A 15,710-nucleotide genomic window follows, 5' to 3' on the forward strand; every position below is an offset into this window, starting at 1 on the left:
AAATATGACGATTGAGTGAAGTATTATTGTTACTGAAAGTAAAAGTAAATCTGTTTGAAATATGTTGTAATATAATCTAATAATAAGTCAGGCCATGTAGTGGTATTTGTTGTATTTAGTGAAATTAAGAATAAAACAGCATAATGTACAATAGGAAAGCAATATCTAACAACAGTCAAATGTAACAGCAGTTTCTGTGTCTCAGCTTGCAGACATCTTGGACCTCCGACCACATTTCTACCTTTTTTATATATTAGGAATATACTATTTTAGAGCACTTAGTATTCAGTTTTCAATGCGCAAGTAAACTATTTTTTGTATTTGTGAGAGACCGTTTCATTATTTGCTATAGGAAAATAACTAGAAGGTTTAACTAAGTGCAGAAAAAGTAAAAAAAAAAGTTTATGATTATGATAATAAATTAAAATAATATAACAAATACCAGTTTGCAATAGTAAGCGACATAATGAATGACTTTTACCAGGCCAAAAGACCTGTGCAACCGAAAGCCTTACACATATTTTAAAATGACCTTGACCACTCTTATGGTAAAAAAAATGGTTAAAAGATAATAAAATAAAACATTTTTTTTCAGGTCTCCTCTGTTAGAGAAAAGTCCTAGAAATGTGGTCCTGATACTGCTGTGCTGCCTCATGTACGGCAGGATTATTTGAAATATGAAGCTTTAAGCAACAAGGCTCTCAAAGGTGTGTTAACGTTACTGCTATTTGGTAGTCAAAAAGATTACACACATTTACCAAGCAATTATAGATGTGACCAAAATATAAATATGATGTTCAAGCAACTTAATGAATAAAGCACATCTTTATACACCTTTAACTTGTTACAAATGATCTACTGGAGGCAAGCTGGTTGAGAACCCAAATGCAACTTTAATTACAAAAACGTGAACAAACATAAATCCTTTGACAAAGCATGAAAACTCAAAACAAGAACCTGGACAAGAAACATTCAATAGGCCGAGAAGACACAGAGCAAACATGAGGGCTTAAATACACAGACTACGGTAATTACAAGACAAGGAACACCTGAGAACAATAATCAGACATTAACAAATGACAAGACACATGGCAGGATCACATGACAAACAGGGAATCACATGACAAAGAGAAAGAAACAAAACCCAAACCGTGACCTAACTAGCCTGCTATAGATTACATACAGTTATTTTTTTCATCATCCTCTGTTGTTTCTTAAACGTTTAAATCCTTTACTTGTGTATTTCAGAAAGCAGGTTTTGCGACATAAGTAAACGGATAACCTCAGCGTTTGGTTCCAAAACCAGAAGCTTGGAGGTGTACAGCATTTAGGTACTTTTTCTTTTTAAAATATTTATTTATTTATTTATTTAATTGCATTATTTCTCTTTCTTAATTCATTATTGATGTTGTATATCTGTTTGTTTTGTATGTGGTGGTAATTTCCATGCTGCAGAACAAATTGTCCCTATAGAGAACAATAAAAGGTTAAAGTCTAAAGTCTAAAGCATTTGACCAGAAATCATTTCACTTCAAATGATTTCTCTGCAGTAAAAACTGTGCTGTGCAGCAAAAACATTACTGTGCAGTATATGAGCGCTGCATTTTCCTGCAAAGGATTACATGTCAAACCAAAAAAAAAAAAAATTGGATTATTGTGTTCTCAGCATTGCATTTCTAATCAATTCCTCACTTGAACTATTATATGAATCATCACTAATTGAACCATTGCATTACTATAGGGATCGGTAAGCAGGCATGCACGGCAAGCATAGGTAAGTGGAGGGGCACTTACTGACACAAAAGCAATTGTTACAGTCCTGTGCTGGAGTGCCCTTGAGAGCCACCAGAGGGCACTCCCTTGTTCATTGCCATTTTTCATTGCCACTTCATTACAGTCAATGGACCCTTCTTACATTTCCAGGGTTCTCTGAAGCGGATGTCATCATGGGAAACTTCTATAGTGGTGAACGGTAGACAACAGCAACTAACATTTTGTATTGCCATTTGCTCCAATAGCAAAAGAAAAAAATCCATGATAGCATTTCCATGACTCTCAAGTAAAGTCAAGTGAAGTCACCTTCATTTATATAGTGCTTTTAACAATATAGATTGTTTCAAAGCAGCTTTACAGTGATAATTGGAAATGAAAGTAACAGAGATTGTTTTGGCTTCACAGCAGCTCTAGAATAAAGTTATTGTCCAGCTAACGTTAGTTTTGGTTGATTAACTTCCGTCGCAACGATCATTAGTTTTTAACTTAGGGGCCGCTAACACAACACTGTTCTAACAGAAAACCCATAATGCTCTCTGGCATTTGCTATAGGTTCCAAGGGGCAAGCGTTGAACATTTTTTTTTTAAACGTTATCATCTCTGCGTAAACTTCAAAAACACCACTGTGAAAACGTTGATGGCGTACACATGCATTTTACGTGTTCAGTCTATATATGCACGTTTGAATATATATGTGCACAGGCGCTTAGTCTTTCTTAACAAATTGACCTCATCAAATTGCTTTTCTGGCCTTAAAAAACTCATAATACAGAATTTGTTGTCGCTTCCACCTATCCATCTGAACTGGAATCACTGGAATTTTTTCTCTCCAAAAGAAAGAAAAATTATTAAGAGATTGATTACAGCAGTCAGAAGAGAGAGAGATGTCATATTGTAACTGAGGGGGCAATTCCCCCTTTTGCCCCCTTGTTCTGCAAGGCCTTCTCTCCCAAATTTTGACCCGTTGTTCCACCGAGCCTCTTCTCATGTACCGACGAGGACATGAAAGGTTCAGTAGATTATTTGCTCTAAGTGAATTGTTAATGTCCACCAGTACCATGCACCAGCCCTGCACATTTTATATGTCTCCCTCCTTATTCACACCGTATTCAACTCATGAGCTCAGTAGTAGACACTGCAAGACCAGAAATTGGTGTGACTGATATAGGGAGAGATAAAAGATGTGCAGGGCTGGTGATACTCCAGGACAGGTTTGAGAATCACTGGTGTAATGAACAAAAACTGCTCTTTGTAAATCATTTTAACGCTTTCTGAGAACGACCTAGGCACTTTCGTGCTGATGGCCTGCACCCCAGAAGAATCGGAGCAGATCTCCTGTCGGACAACATCTCCAAGATGCTATGAACCATATGACTAGTAAGTCAACCCTCAAATCACAGCCTTTGTTGTTCTACCCACTTAATTGATAAAACGTGTGTGTGTAGTTCATTCAATTGAGCCTGGCAATGGATGGAGCCTGGGGTACAGCAGATAGAAGTGGTGCCGGACCAGGTGGAGACCCCAGCTAAACCAAGGCTTTGGGCAGCATTGCCAGGCCCAGAAGTCCAAGTCGATCCCACAGACCGAGGCGGAGCCGGAGAATTGGAGGGAGTCGGCAGCGAGGGCGGAGCCCTGACAGGGTCTCTCTCCGGGATGGACCTGGCAGTGGGTTCAGGCTTTGAGATGGAGGTGGCCTCCCGCTGTAGCTCTGGGACAATCCTGTCTGGAGAGAGATGGCTGCTGGTGATGAAGGATATCTTGGGGAGTCGGAGTTAGTGTTGTTGTCCTTCGAAGGCAGCATTTTTAAGTTTTCGGACACAGCCAACGTGTGTTTGACATGAAGCACAGACCGATCGGTGTATGATATCAAAGTACAGTGAGAGCGATTCGAAAGCATACAAAACCTTTGGTCTAAAATCACCATTAGATGAGGCTAATGATAGGCTTTATTAAATAACTATAGTGCTGCAAGTAAAGAGTAGCGGATTCACTAGGGTGCATCAGGTATGCAACAATATAAAGTAATAATGATTAAGTAAATTAGTAGACTGCAGGCAAAATCAGTAGCCTGGCCACCAGGTTTTTTCCATTTCATACGCTGCTCTCAATGTGAGGTGACCAGATTTCTGAAATGGAAACCGGGGATATTCCCTATTTGAGTGGTCAAAATACCACTGAAATCTCATTTGTTATATTCTATTAATGAAAAAACGGGGACAGTACATCTTTGAATGTTTTTTAAATTGTTGTGGGTTCCCTATATTATTATTATTAACAATAATTATTATGCTTTAGTTGATTATTATGATTTTTGGTCTGGATTTAATACAAATCACTACATCTGCAAAAAAAAAAAAAAATCAACCCAATGAAAACAGTTAATAGTAGCCTAACCATTGTAAATAGCAAGCAGTTTAAAACAATATTATTAAAAGATTTTAGGACTTTACAAAAACACAACAACATAAATATATGATAAATAAAACTATTTAACAAATATTTTAACATTTTATAATTGTATTTAAAATTCCCAAGCTGTTTTACTGTAGGCTATACAGAAATTACAACTTTTTTAAACTTCAAATGTTTTGTTACTTTCTGCTTGAAAATTACTCTTACTGTCCTAAATTGAGCTTGTTATTTTGCATTTTAAGCTTATTTTACTAGATAGATAGATAGATAGATAGATAGATAGATAGATAGATAGATAGATAGATAGATAGATAGATAGATAGATAGATAGATAGATAGATAGATAGATAGATAGATAGATAGCTTTTGACGCAGAGACGAACTATTTTCTAAAAATAAAAAAAATAAAAATATTCGTGTTCATCTGAAGAAATAAAGTCATATATCTGGGACGGCATGAGGGTAAGAAAATGATCAAATAATTTTCAATTTTTGGGTGGAGTATCCCTTTAATGTAATAATCCCTTGCAAAAGTTAAAGACCTGTTCCAGAGAGCTGAATAGAGAGCATTTCACGTGTCGTCTTCCTTTAAATATGTAGCGGACTGCAGCTCTTGAGTCCAGATGCTGCTGTTTCAGCTTCAGTGTCATGCTGGAGGCATCATAAGCGCATCCCGTTGGTGAGTACCTGCTACCTGAGTATAATGTCCTTGCTTCGAAAATATCGCGATTTTAACGGTAGCCTATGTCATGTGGTCTCTGATTTTCTCAGTTTTGAAGGTTGTTAAGAAATATATAGGCTTAATAGAAGATATTTTTTGACACATTGAATTCACGCGACAATAATCTGTTTAGTAATCAGGGAAAAAATTAATCAAAAAAGCCGCATTTCTTTTATTAAGGTGTTTACCCGAGCGCGTGAGCGTCCGTTCACAGGGGACCCGTGTCTATGCGTCTAATAGATAAAGACAACGGAATGTAACAGAAATCAAAGCTCCCGAGACTCTGTCTGAACTATTTTTGACGTGGCACGCATCTTCGAAAATGCGCGTAGGCCTATAGGGCAGCAAAAAAAAAAAAAAAAAAAAAAAAAAACGTGGTAACTATTAATAATAATAACATTAATCAAAATAATAATAAACAGAATGGTTATGACAATGACGCATTTGACAGTCGTTGTCAGTATATTCACTACTTGCAGTGAATCGAGCAACCCATTTGGTTTGATCCTCAAAATAACGATAGTTTCCTGATAGTCAAAGTATCTGATCTGCGGGATCCTCCTCTGCGCATCTAGAAAGCTTTGACAACGAGCTCAAGACGTTGCACATAGTTTCCTTAAAGTATTACCTGAGTGCATTAATAATAGGCTATTCTCCTTTTGTCTGTTTTATTATATAACTGAATACAGATGTACAGTTTAATAGATAGTATTATAATAAATTGCATGAGAATGTAAATATGGACATTTATTGGCTGTACAAGTTTAGTTCAGACTCTTCTCTTACATACAGTAGCCTATTTGAATTGTTCATAAGTTCATTCAGTAGTTGATCATAAAGTTGAATTCTTCATGTTTGCAGGTTTATAGAGTGTCTCTGCTCTATTTTCATTACCATGCATTTCATGAATATAAAAATGTTATATTCTTGTTGTTGCATGCATATGATAAGTAGCCTACAGTACGTTTTGCCATCAGTAGCTGAGCAGTTGTCTTATGTTAAACAATATTTTTGATCAATTAGATTAATGTTGGCAGGATATGTACATATTTTGTTTACAGATGTTCTTAGTAAACCAGTGTGAAAGGACTGAATGCATTGCATTTGAATACATTTGAATTACAGTTGGGTATAGAGGCTACATAAATAGATCAGGTTTCACTGATGCAGTGTCATCAGTGTGTGTTTGGATGTGGAGGTCATGAGAATGCTGAGTCACACTGCAGAGTAGCTCTCTCATGCTTAGCTTCCCTCTGTATTGAATAGTGGCCACGCTTTGTAAGTTAATCCAATGTCATGACTAATTCAGCAATTTCCAAAGAATGACTTTGAGCCAGACTAGTTGGTTACTGGTATAACGTTATATTTTATTTACCTGATGCTAAAGTCATTAATAGAGGTTATGCACTGACATCACTTTCCCGCCAGAACATGCCCTCTTAGGACTGAGTGGCAACGACGTGGCTGGCGCTAGAAACTAGAACTAGAGTAAAACAAATAATTACGTGCTTAAAGGGATAGTTTATACAAAACTGAAAATGCTGTCATTAATTACTCACGCTAATGTTGTTCCAAACCCATAAGACTTTCGTCTTCACGTTATATGATAAGGCCAATTCCATGCAAAAGTCATCCTTACCATGAAAAAATAAAGTTTTTACCAAAAGAACAAAACCCTTTATAAGTTATAAGTATAAGTCCATTTAGGTCTGCAATATACTGTATTACTGTGCTGTAAACTAAAACTGCCTTGTTTATGCACCACATATGAGGTGAGCAAAAATGCTAAAATTACATTTGCAACCAACAATATTTCATGGGATCAAAGAGGAGACACGAGAGGCGTCTAAGCTTACATCCTACGTCATACATGCGGCATGGGTTACTCTTGTGGCGCAATTTGACTTGCATATGCATACAGTCATGTGGCGGAAGCTAGTTATTTTAGATTATAAAGTTATAAATATGGGTATTTTTCTCACAAAAACCCATGGCCTCTCTTCGGAAGGCCTTTATTAACCCTCTGTGCCGTGTGGGGTATTTTGGATACACTTTTTTTGGGCTTCAAATTTTTACCAGCCATTCACTAAAGCTTGGATTAGCCAGGACATTTAAAAAATATAACTATATTGTATTTAAAGGATTGACCCCCTTTAAAGGGTTAGTTTACCCAAAAACAAATATTTCTGTAAGCACAGTGCAGCGCTTCCGGCTTCTACACCAGAACGCCGAGCTCCAGCCCCTGGTGGACTTATTACGGCACGAGGACACTCTTCCAGGGAGGGGGGTGTACTGTCACATTTTGAGTTTGTTTTTGATCTGTTTTTCTGTGTTGTTGTTTGAAGTCAGTGTGTTCATGGTTCTGTTTCCTCTGAGTTCTCCTGTTTATAGTTTTGATTCTTGGATTAAATATTTATTTTGAATATCTCCTTTGTCAAGCGCTTCATTACAGTCGCTGAAAGTGACACAACTGGATTCTGGCTTTTCTGCAAATTGCAGTGATCTATTATCTTCTATTTTCAGTAGCTTTCGGCAATCTGAAAAAGAATACGGCCGATTTCTTTTCTCTTTTTTACCTATTTAGTTAAATTTTCCACTTTGGGGCTGATAAACAAAGCCTTTTAGAAATGCTTGAGTTGCGTTTTACCCGCACGGTTAGCACTAAACTGGTTAATGTACCTTTTTGCCACATAGATGTGCCAGTTCCGAGTCTCGTATCATTCCCTTCTCTTTGTGTTATTAACAATGTTATCTCTGTTATCTTATCTTTTGCAATGTAGCCATAATGTAGAAACATAAAATAAAGGGGTAAAAAGAGGTCTGTCAGGCTTGAAGCAGGCACTCAGTAAATCTGACTGAATTAGTAAGTAAAATGTATTTTTATAGCACATTTAAACACAGCTCGCGCTGACCAAAGTGCTGTACATAGCGCAGTAGCCACTAAATAATAAAAATAAAATGAGTAATTACACTTTCACTCAGTAATTTAAGCTACGATCAAGAGGAAAACAGTTAGTTACAGACATATCAAAGTAAGACAGTTAAAATACAGGGAAGTGAGTTTTGAGCCTAGTTTTGAAAATTGTGATTGATGGGGCATTTCTAATGCAGGTGGCCATAAGGAATTAGAACCATTTAAGCAGCTTTATTTGTTATGTTGATTTAATTTGTAACAATTGTCAATGGACGAACAAGGAATAACAATAGCCATTATTATAGGAAATACACAATATGACAGAAGAATGTCTGTCAGTGCTGTTGCAGTTACACTGTTGCTCAGGCCTGTTATTTGTAGACCCCAACACAATCTCATGGCAGTTCGTTACGTTTTGGCGAATAGGTGACTTATTCATATGAACTTTCGTACGATTCCCTTATGTTTACGGGTGGACTTTCATGCTAGAATATTACAATGCAGGGTAATTTTGTGAGATCACATAGAAACTGCAATGGGAATAAACTGGAAAAGCTAATATCAATCCAGTTGCCTCATTTAAACTGTTGTTTTGGTGAATGGACATGTGACCGGGTGGAAAATATAATGCGCTCCAAAAGTTGTTCCATTGGTTTTTATCGTCGTTCATGAATCATTTAAATTGACTTGAATGTTAAAACAACAGAATGAGAAATGTTTTGCAGGCTGTTGAAGTTGCAACATATATCAGTTGCTGTGTGAAAACCGAGGGTGTGGGCCAAGCTCCTCTCGCCACACGCCTGGATGGCAAGATAAAGGTACTCGCTAACAGGAAATATACCCTGAGCGGCTGATTATCTCTCTGAGCCAAGAGAGTCAGATGGCGTGACAAAGACAACTTTCTCAATGCTGGAGAGAAAATAGTTGTAGGTTGTGTGAGCATTACCTGCTGTGTAAATGTAACTGCCATCCTTTTGTCCAATTTGCAGCCAACCGCCTTTGCAAAGAAGACAGTGGGATGACAGACGAAGAGACACCCAATGTGGGTGATCCCCCTCCAACATACATAATCTTCCTCGTTGTCTTTTTCTTCTTCATCACTGGCCTTCTGGGTTTCTTAATCTGTCACTTATTGAAGACGAAGGGCTACCGCTGCGAACTGGAAGAGGATCAAGTAAATTGTGAAGACAAACTGGGGACAGACAAAGATGGCAAGTCATTTCAGACTTTGTTTTATAAAAATATGCATATGTTTTATACAAAATACGGTCACACTTTAGATTAGGGTCCAGTTCTTAATATTAACTACGACTTTTTCGTCAGTAAACTTCTAATTACTGCTTATTAATAGTTATGCTGCTTATTAATGCCTTATTATATGTATATGTAATATGAATGCTAAAATGCAACTACCGGTAGTTAATAGTGAGAATTTGACCCTAAACTAAAGTGTTACCCAAAATCCATACTGTTTATAGTTTCTTGTCTTTTTTATTTTCTGTATTTTTATCCCATGGAGGTTTTATTTATCTCTAAATTCCTGGCTTAATACTCATCCCTAAAACCCTCACCATCACTCTTTTTATTATTATTTGCTTGTATAATCTGGTCCAAAAATAAGCACTATTTTCCAATAGATGACCCACCCACACACACACACACACATTTCTGCCAACCATTACCCAGTGGGTAACTGCAATATTATATTAATAGATTTATTTAAAAAGATGTCTGCCCTTGCAGTGCAAAGAGAGAGGACCACTTAAGAAATGACACATAGTACATCGGTGACAATTTCACTTTAATAAAACATGGTGGTGTAAAAAAAGGTAGATGCTATTTATATAAATAGTGGTACATACGTTGCACAAGAATAAATAGCAGGAACATGTTGCACTAAATGTAGACTATATGAGAAATAGTGGGTAAAGTTAATAAAAAGGACCTTTGCCAACATTTGCACTGTTTAATTGCATTAAATAGACACTGCCATAAGACAAGATATTGCTAACAGAGTAGCAAGATTGCACATAATACCCACTTTATTGTTGTATTAAAGTGTAAAATGAACTATATAAGGATATAATACTCGCCACTCAAATAGCACATTTTGACACGGTAACAAAGTTCACATTGGCAATACAAAAAGCGATTAATACATGACAACTCTTACAAATAGCCCCTTTAAACTGAACAAATATCACAGTAAAATTCATCTAATTTGTAATGACATTATTTATTTACCATAATTATGTTTATATGACATAAACTTAGAAAAAGTTTTCTTTTTGTCCAGATGAATCAGAAGACAGTCAAGACACTGTGGAACAAATTCTGAAATGCATCATTGAAAATGAAGGTACAGACAATTCGTTCTTTTCTATTCTGCAGTATTTACTATTGTATTGGTCCTTTATTTAAACAATTTCCACCACTTGTTTTGCTATTTTTGTCACAGCCAATATGGAGGCCTTCAAAGACATGTTTACTGGGCAGAATGTTTGTGAACATCACGATCCACGGTATTATCATTACATTTGTGATTTTTTTATACATTTCTTTTGTTCTATAGTGTGTTGAATAGATAAACCCCAACCTTCACATCACATTTGACTCAAACAGGAGATAACTTTGTATAAATATGTTATATGATATGATGTGAACTGCCTACATTGACATTATTTAAGATCTTCCAGTTTGTTTTCAAATATTTTAGTTTCTTTTAGAAAAAACATTTATTTTTCTAACCAGGTTACATCAGAAAGATGGTGCAAGTGGTCTTCCCCTTCACCATCATACAGTTCATCTGGGAGGTGAAATCAGCTCTTGTGTCCACTGTATGCAAGAACATTTATTAAAAACACGACGCAAAAGCCGTGTGGCTAGAAGCAAAGCTCGGCTAGCGGAGCAGACTGTGCTTTCTGTGGGAAGGTGAGGATATGTTTTCTGTTATTATGTAATGTTACAGTAATGGACACACTCATTCTTTATTACTGTTCCACGTTTAGAATAATGCTAAAGTCTTAAAAACATGAAATAACACAAATGGAAGTATGACCATGACCAAAAATGTACAATCGAAACATTTGAATATCTGAGATTCTTTAAAAATGAAAAGATTCTTGACTAGATTATAGAGGTGCGTGGTTTGTACATGTTTAAACAGCATTACAGGACTGCCCATGTATGCTGGACACTGGGACTAAAACAATTTAAATATTAGTTGGATGACAAAATAAGAGTATCTGCGATAAAGATCTTTAAAATATTTCATTTAAAATACATGTACTCGTTGTATTAATATTTTATATGGTTTTGAAAAACTTTAACTCCCGGTTTCACAGACGAGGCTTAAGCTGTTGCAACTGAAAGCAACTTTCATATCTGAAAATATGTCAGTGCCAGTGTTTTGTCTCCAGATGCACAGCAGTAATGTTTTAAAGGCACATTTATAAAAGTGATTTATTTGTCCTAATTGAACTATGGCCTTATACTGGCTTGCCCTTTCTGTGAAACCAAGCCTAAATATAATTTCAAATGGTTTAAGTAAAATTCAAACATTAAGGTCACACTTTAGTTTAGGGTCCAGTTCTCACTAGTATTAACTAACTAACTAACTAACTACTGTACTATTACTGTAACTACGACTTTTACTTCAATAAACTCCTAATTACTACTCATTAATGTTAAATTTAGGTATTGGGTAGGATTAAGGGATGTAGAATATGGTCATGCAGAATAAAGCATTAATATGTGATTTATAAGTACTAATAAACAGCCAATATCCTAGTAATATGCATGTTAATACGCAACTTAATAGTGAGAACTGGACCCTAAACTACAGTGTTAGCAAAAGTAACAACATATTTCCCTTTCTCCCAAGGTTTTTTCTTTCTTTTCCCCATTCTATTATTTGATAGAATTACGGTTCCGTGCGAATGTTGGCTTTGGCTTGTTTAGTTGGGATTTAAAAGACATTCAATATCCAGCAATATTATCAATTTGACTGTACTGACATCAGATGATGATCAAAATTTGAATGGATTTCAACTGAATAATGACACTATTGTCTCTCCGGTCGAGCTGCTTTACAGCTGAAATGAAAGTCATTTCATAGCTGATCAATTCTGCAACATTAACCCTGTTGTTACTGTGAAGCTGCTTTGAATCTAAAGTAATTGTATTTATTTAACAATATATTTTGATGTATACATATAAATATATAATTATATATTTGGGGAGTCATACCTGACATTTACCACCTGAACTTCTCCACCTTCTCATACATTTATTTAAAATTTTAAGCGACTTCACACTCGCACGCGGCGAGAGCGTCAAAGTGTCAAAGTCAAAGTCATTCATTTTCAATGAGAGCCGGCGGCGAGCTCCGGCGAGAGCGGCGCGGCGCGTCTTGGACGGCGAGAGCGGCGAGAAGAGTTGAAATCAAGTCAACTTTATGGTAATAAGCTATGACGCGGTTCGGCGGCAACCAGCGGCAACCAATCGGAATGTAGAAGTCCTCCGCCTGAGAGGATAACAGAGAACACAATCCTGTAAACTTAGGTTCCGACCACATTAGTTCCTAAGCAAAATGGAGGAAAAGTTAATCATTTCTGTTGCGGGTTTCCCGTTATTGTACGACGTGTCCCTGTTTACATACAGGGACATTAATAAAAAGAACGACGAATGTAAAAGATGTCTGAAATTGTTGGTGTTTTGTTACTTTCACATTTAAAATATTTTAATATGTTAATTTATACCCTACGTGTGGCCAGAATGCACAAAATAGGATACTGATTTATGTTCAGTTCTTATTTTCTCTCCTTTAAATAAAGTTTTAAAAAAATCACGCATTCTAAAATATACGTCAGAGCGTCAGAGAGTCCCCGAATCTCACGGCGTCGATGGCAGGGCGGCGAGAGCGAATTTTGCCGCTCTCGCCGGCGGCGGTGTGAACGTACAGTTAGTGAGGGAACGGGCCCTCTGTTGAAATCATGTTAAAACCAGACGCTACGCCACTGGGTTCTCTTATTTTTTTCTGTTTTGTGTTGATTGCACCATGTGACTTTGAATTTGAGAAGAAGGTTTTTTTTTTTTTTTTTTTTTATTATTATTAATAATTATTACTAATAAAGGATGCCTTAAATACATCATACCACTTAATAAGGTTTTCTTTTAAATAATTTAGCTCTTTAATAAGACTAATTTTTCCTTTATCATAATATTGGGGCAGGATATTTTTTATTTCATACACTAAAACTAAATCAAAATGAACTTATTAAAGTCAGTGAATGTATGAATTGCATTTTAATGTTTTTTTGTTTTTTTATGAATATGAACATTTTTTATGAGATAATGTTGATCCAGTTTTGTAAAGAAATTCGAAAACTTTTTGAAGCATTTAAGCATCATCCTTCAGGTCAAAAGCATTTTAGGACAACTATAAACATAAATTGTCAAGTGTGTCCAGACTTTTGACTGTCGAGTACGGTTTACACCATAAGTATTGTAGAATATTATCAATGGATGGAAAATTAAGATTTGCACTATTTGCAAAATGTACAGAATACAGCCAAGCTAACTCAACTAATACTTACCTAAATTCACAGATTTCGTGTCACCCACATGGAGAAGAGAAACAGCCTGCAAGGATCGATCAATCTTTCTGCCTCTAAGCCAGGAAACACGTCAAATGACACAACGCTCTCTGATAGCAGGACGGGATTTAAAGACGCTTCAAAAAAATCTCAGGAGGAATACAACATCCGCAATATGTTCAAAGAAAGCGGAGCAACCAACGGCAAAGTCCTAAATGTAGGCAAACGGAAGAAGAGTGTCACATTGCTCGGCTTCTTTAAGGGTGCTGATCCTGTGGAGACCAAAGGGGGAGCAGAAGTGTTCGAGGAGGACAAGGAGGGGTCAACCACTGCTGATCAGTTATCTGTGTCTCTAGGAGAAGGCTTGAGCTCAGTTGCACCGTCTCCCACTGATGAAACGGCTTTAGATGAAAATGCAAATGAAGGTTCGGGTGGTAAATTAGAGGAGCCCAGCCTAGAGAACGAAAAGGCTGAGGAAGCGACTTTAAATGTGAAATCGCTTGACAAATTAAGTACAAACACAACAGAGATAGTTTGTGATAGTTCTAATGACTGCTCTCGATTTTTGGTGGTACGAACTACGGACGAAACTGTCATCCCACCTGCAGCCGCTGCGGACCGTAGAGGAGATGATACGACGAAACACAAGGACATTAAGACTGGCCAAGTTAGTCAGGAGAGAACAGACAATCAGCAGATATGATTACAGCATCAGCCCTACAAGCATAACATCATACAATTATCAGACAGTTGCTTATTAAGAACGAGACTCATGAAAAACAACACTGCTTTTACCAAAAATACACCTCGTTCTCAATTAATTGCATATCAAATCTATAAATATAATGGGCTTAATCGTAAAGCAATGGCTATTAAAATATATCGACAATTTGTTGTTTTTCTTTTCGCATCTCTAGAAAGCAGCTTAATTCATTGGGCAATCACAGCTCATATTAAAATGACACTGTACTCAATTGTGCTATAGGGGGATATTGTTACACAAACTATTTAAACTTGTGTCATGTGTCCTTGTATACAAGACTGACAGTTATGCAGGTCATGAATAGAAATGTATTAATAGGACTATACGGACATTGCTGATTATTAAAGACATTTCACCGCTCATCCAGATGGCTTCGTCAGTTGTGGAATAGTGGGTTTTCCCAGAGATTGAATGCCAAAATACATTTGATGTCATGGGCTGGGAATTGTGTGAATATGGCTGAAATGTTTGGGTTTTAAAAGTTTGAAAAGTCTTCACTGAACAGAAGAGGGACAAATGTTACTTGTTAACCACTTACAACTCATCAAATGATATAATAGCCTAATCATCAGTAAACACCAGCAATCTTGTGGACGTGGTCCAATTTTTCTCTGTGAAGCGCATATTAATTTGGAGCCTGAGATACAGCGTGAAGAAGTCTAATCTGCACAAAGGCATTTTTATCAGTTTACTTTTGAGGATGATGTAATCACTGATTTGCCAAAGTTTTGCCAAGTTAGTAACAAAATCATTTTATAGATATTTAGTTTTGTTTGATATTGTCATGCCATTATTTAAATACATGTTATTAGCATAAATTCCTGGGGTGTTCCAACTGGCAGATAAAAAGTGCTTATCTGTCAGTTGGAACTAAAAGTTCTTCTTCAAGCATTAATTGTGGTTAATAGGAACTATATATGAAGGTTTTTGACATGTATGTTGGTGGTAGACTGATAAATTCATCTCATGATAAAAAAAAAAATCATGTTCATTCAGTCTTTGTGCAGTAAAAAGCAAAACTTGCTACAACTGTACTCCGTTTATTTGACATTTTTCCTTGGTTTCCATTCAGTTTATTTTTATTTTTATTTTATGTCAGTTGTATGTTTTCCATGTATGTTTTTGAGAATAGTAAATAAAATATTAAAATAAATAGTTTCAGCCAGCTCTGTTGCAGTGTTCAATGGTTACACATTTACTGACATTTGATGACCTAGAAATAATGCATCGGAATTGTACACATTTTGCATACATGTCACAATAATTTCAATATTATATGAATCAGCTGTTAAGAAACCAATCACTTGAATTAATAACTCAACTCACTCATTTAGAAAGTCAGCGTGTCCAAAATCACTTACTGTATATTAAGTATTACATTTGGTTTAAATTTTGCTTTGCGACCGTTAAAAAAGTGAATTCTATAAATGAATGTTTGGATGTAATTAGGGATGTCCAGATCCGATCACGTGATCGGAAATCGGGCCTGATCACGTGGTTTTAGACTCGATCGGAATCGGACGTTACCTC

The 15,710-nt window shown here is 36.3% G+C and overlaps 1 protein-coding gene across 4 annotated transcripts; it reads left to right on the forward strand.

Moving 5' to 3' along the window:
- Positions 1 to 4,696: 4,696 nt before the first annotated feature.
- On the forward strand, positions 4,697 to 15,344 carry rell2 (RELT like 2). Of its 4 annotated transcripts, XM_079630427.1 has the most exons (7): positions 4,697 to 4,864; positions 8,546 to 8,638; positions 8,810 to 9,031; positions 10,117 to 10,179; positions 10,279 to 10,342; positions 10,572 to 10,751; positions 13,430 to 15,338. In XM_079630427.1, the coding sequence occupies exons 3-7, from the start codon at positions 8,839 to 8,841 to the stop codon at positions 14,118 to 14,120; spliced, it is 1,191 nt and encodes a 396-aa protein (XP_079486553.1). In that variant the 5' UTR covers positions 4,697 to 4,864; positions 8,546 to 8,638; positions 8,810 to 8,838; the 3' UTR covers positions 14,121 to 15,338. The 4 variants fall into 4 exon arrangements, with proteins under 4 accessions (XP_079486553.1, XP_079486554.1, XP_079486552.1 ...); XM_079630428.1 differs by lacking the exon at positions 8,546 to 8,638; XM_079630426.1 differs by lacking the exon at positions 4,697 to 4,864 and having other exon boundaries at positions 8,516 to 8,638.
- The last annotated feature ends 366 nt before the right edge of the window (positions 15,345 to 15,710 follow it).

This window comes from Phoxinus phoxinus (genome assembly GCF_949152265.1).
Source record: "Phoxinus phoxinus genome assembly, chromosome: 12".
NCBI lineage: Eukaryota > Metazoa > Chordata > Actinopteri > Cypriniformes > Leuciscidae > Phoxinus > Phoxinus phoxinus.

Coding starts and splice junctions, on each gene's coding strand:
- rell2 (XM_079630427.1), top strand. CDS start 8,839: ATGACAGACGAAGAGACACCCAATGTGGGTGATCCCCCTCCAACATAC. Junction 9,032..10,116: donor ACTGGGGACAGACAAAGATG/GCAAGTCATTTC, acceptor CTTTTTGTCCAG/ATGAATCAGAAGACAGTCAA. Junction 10,343..10,571: donor TGTGAACATCACGATCCACG/GTATTATCATTA, acceptor TTTTCTAACCAG/GTTACATCAGAAAGATGGTG.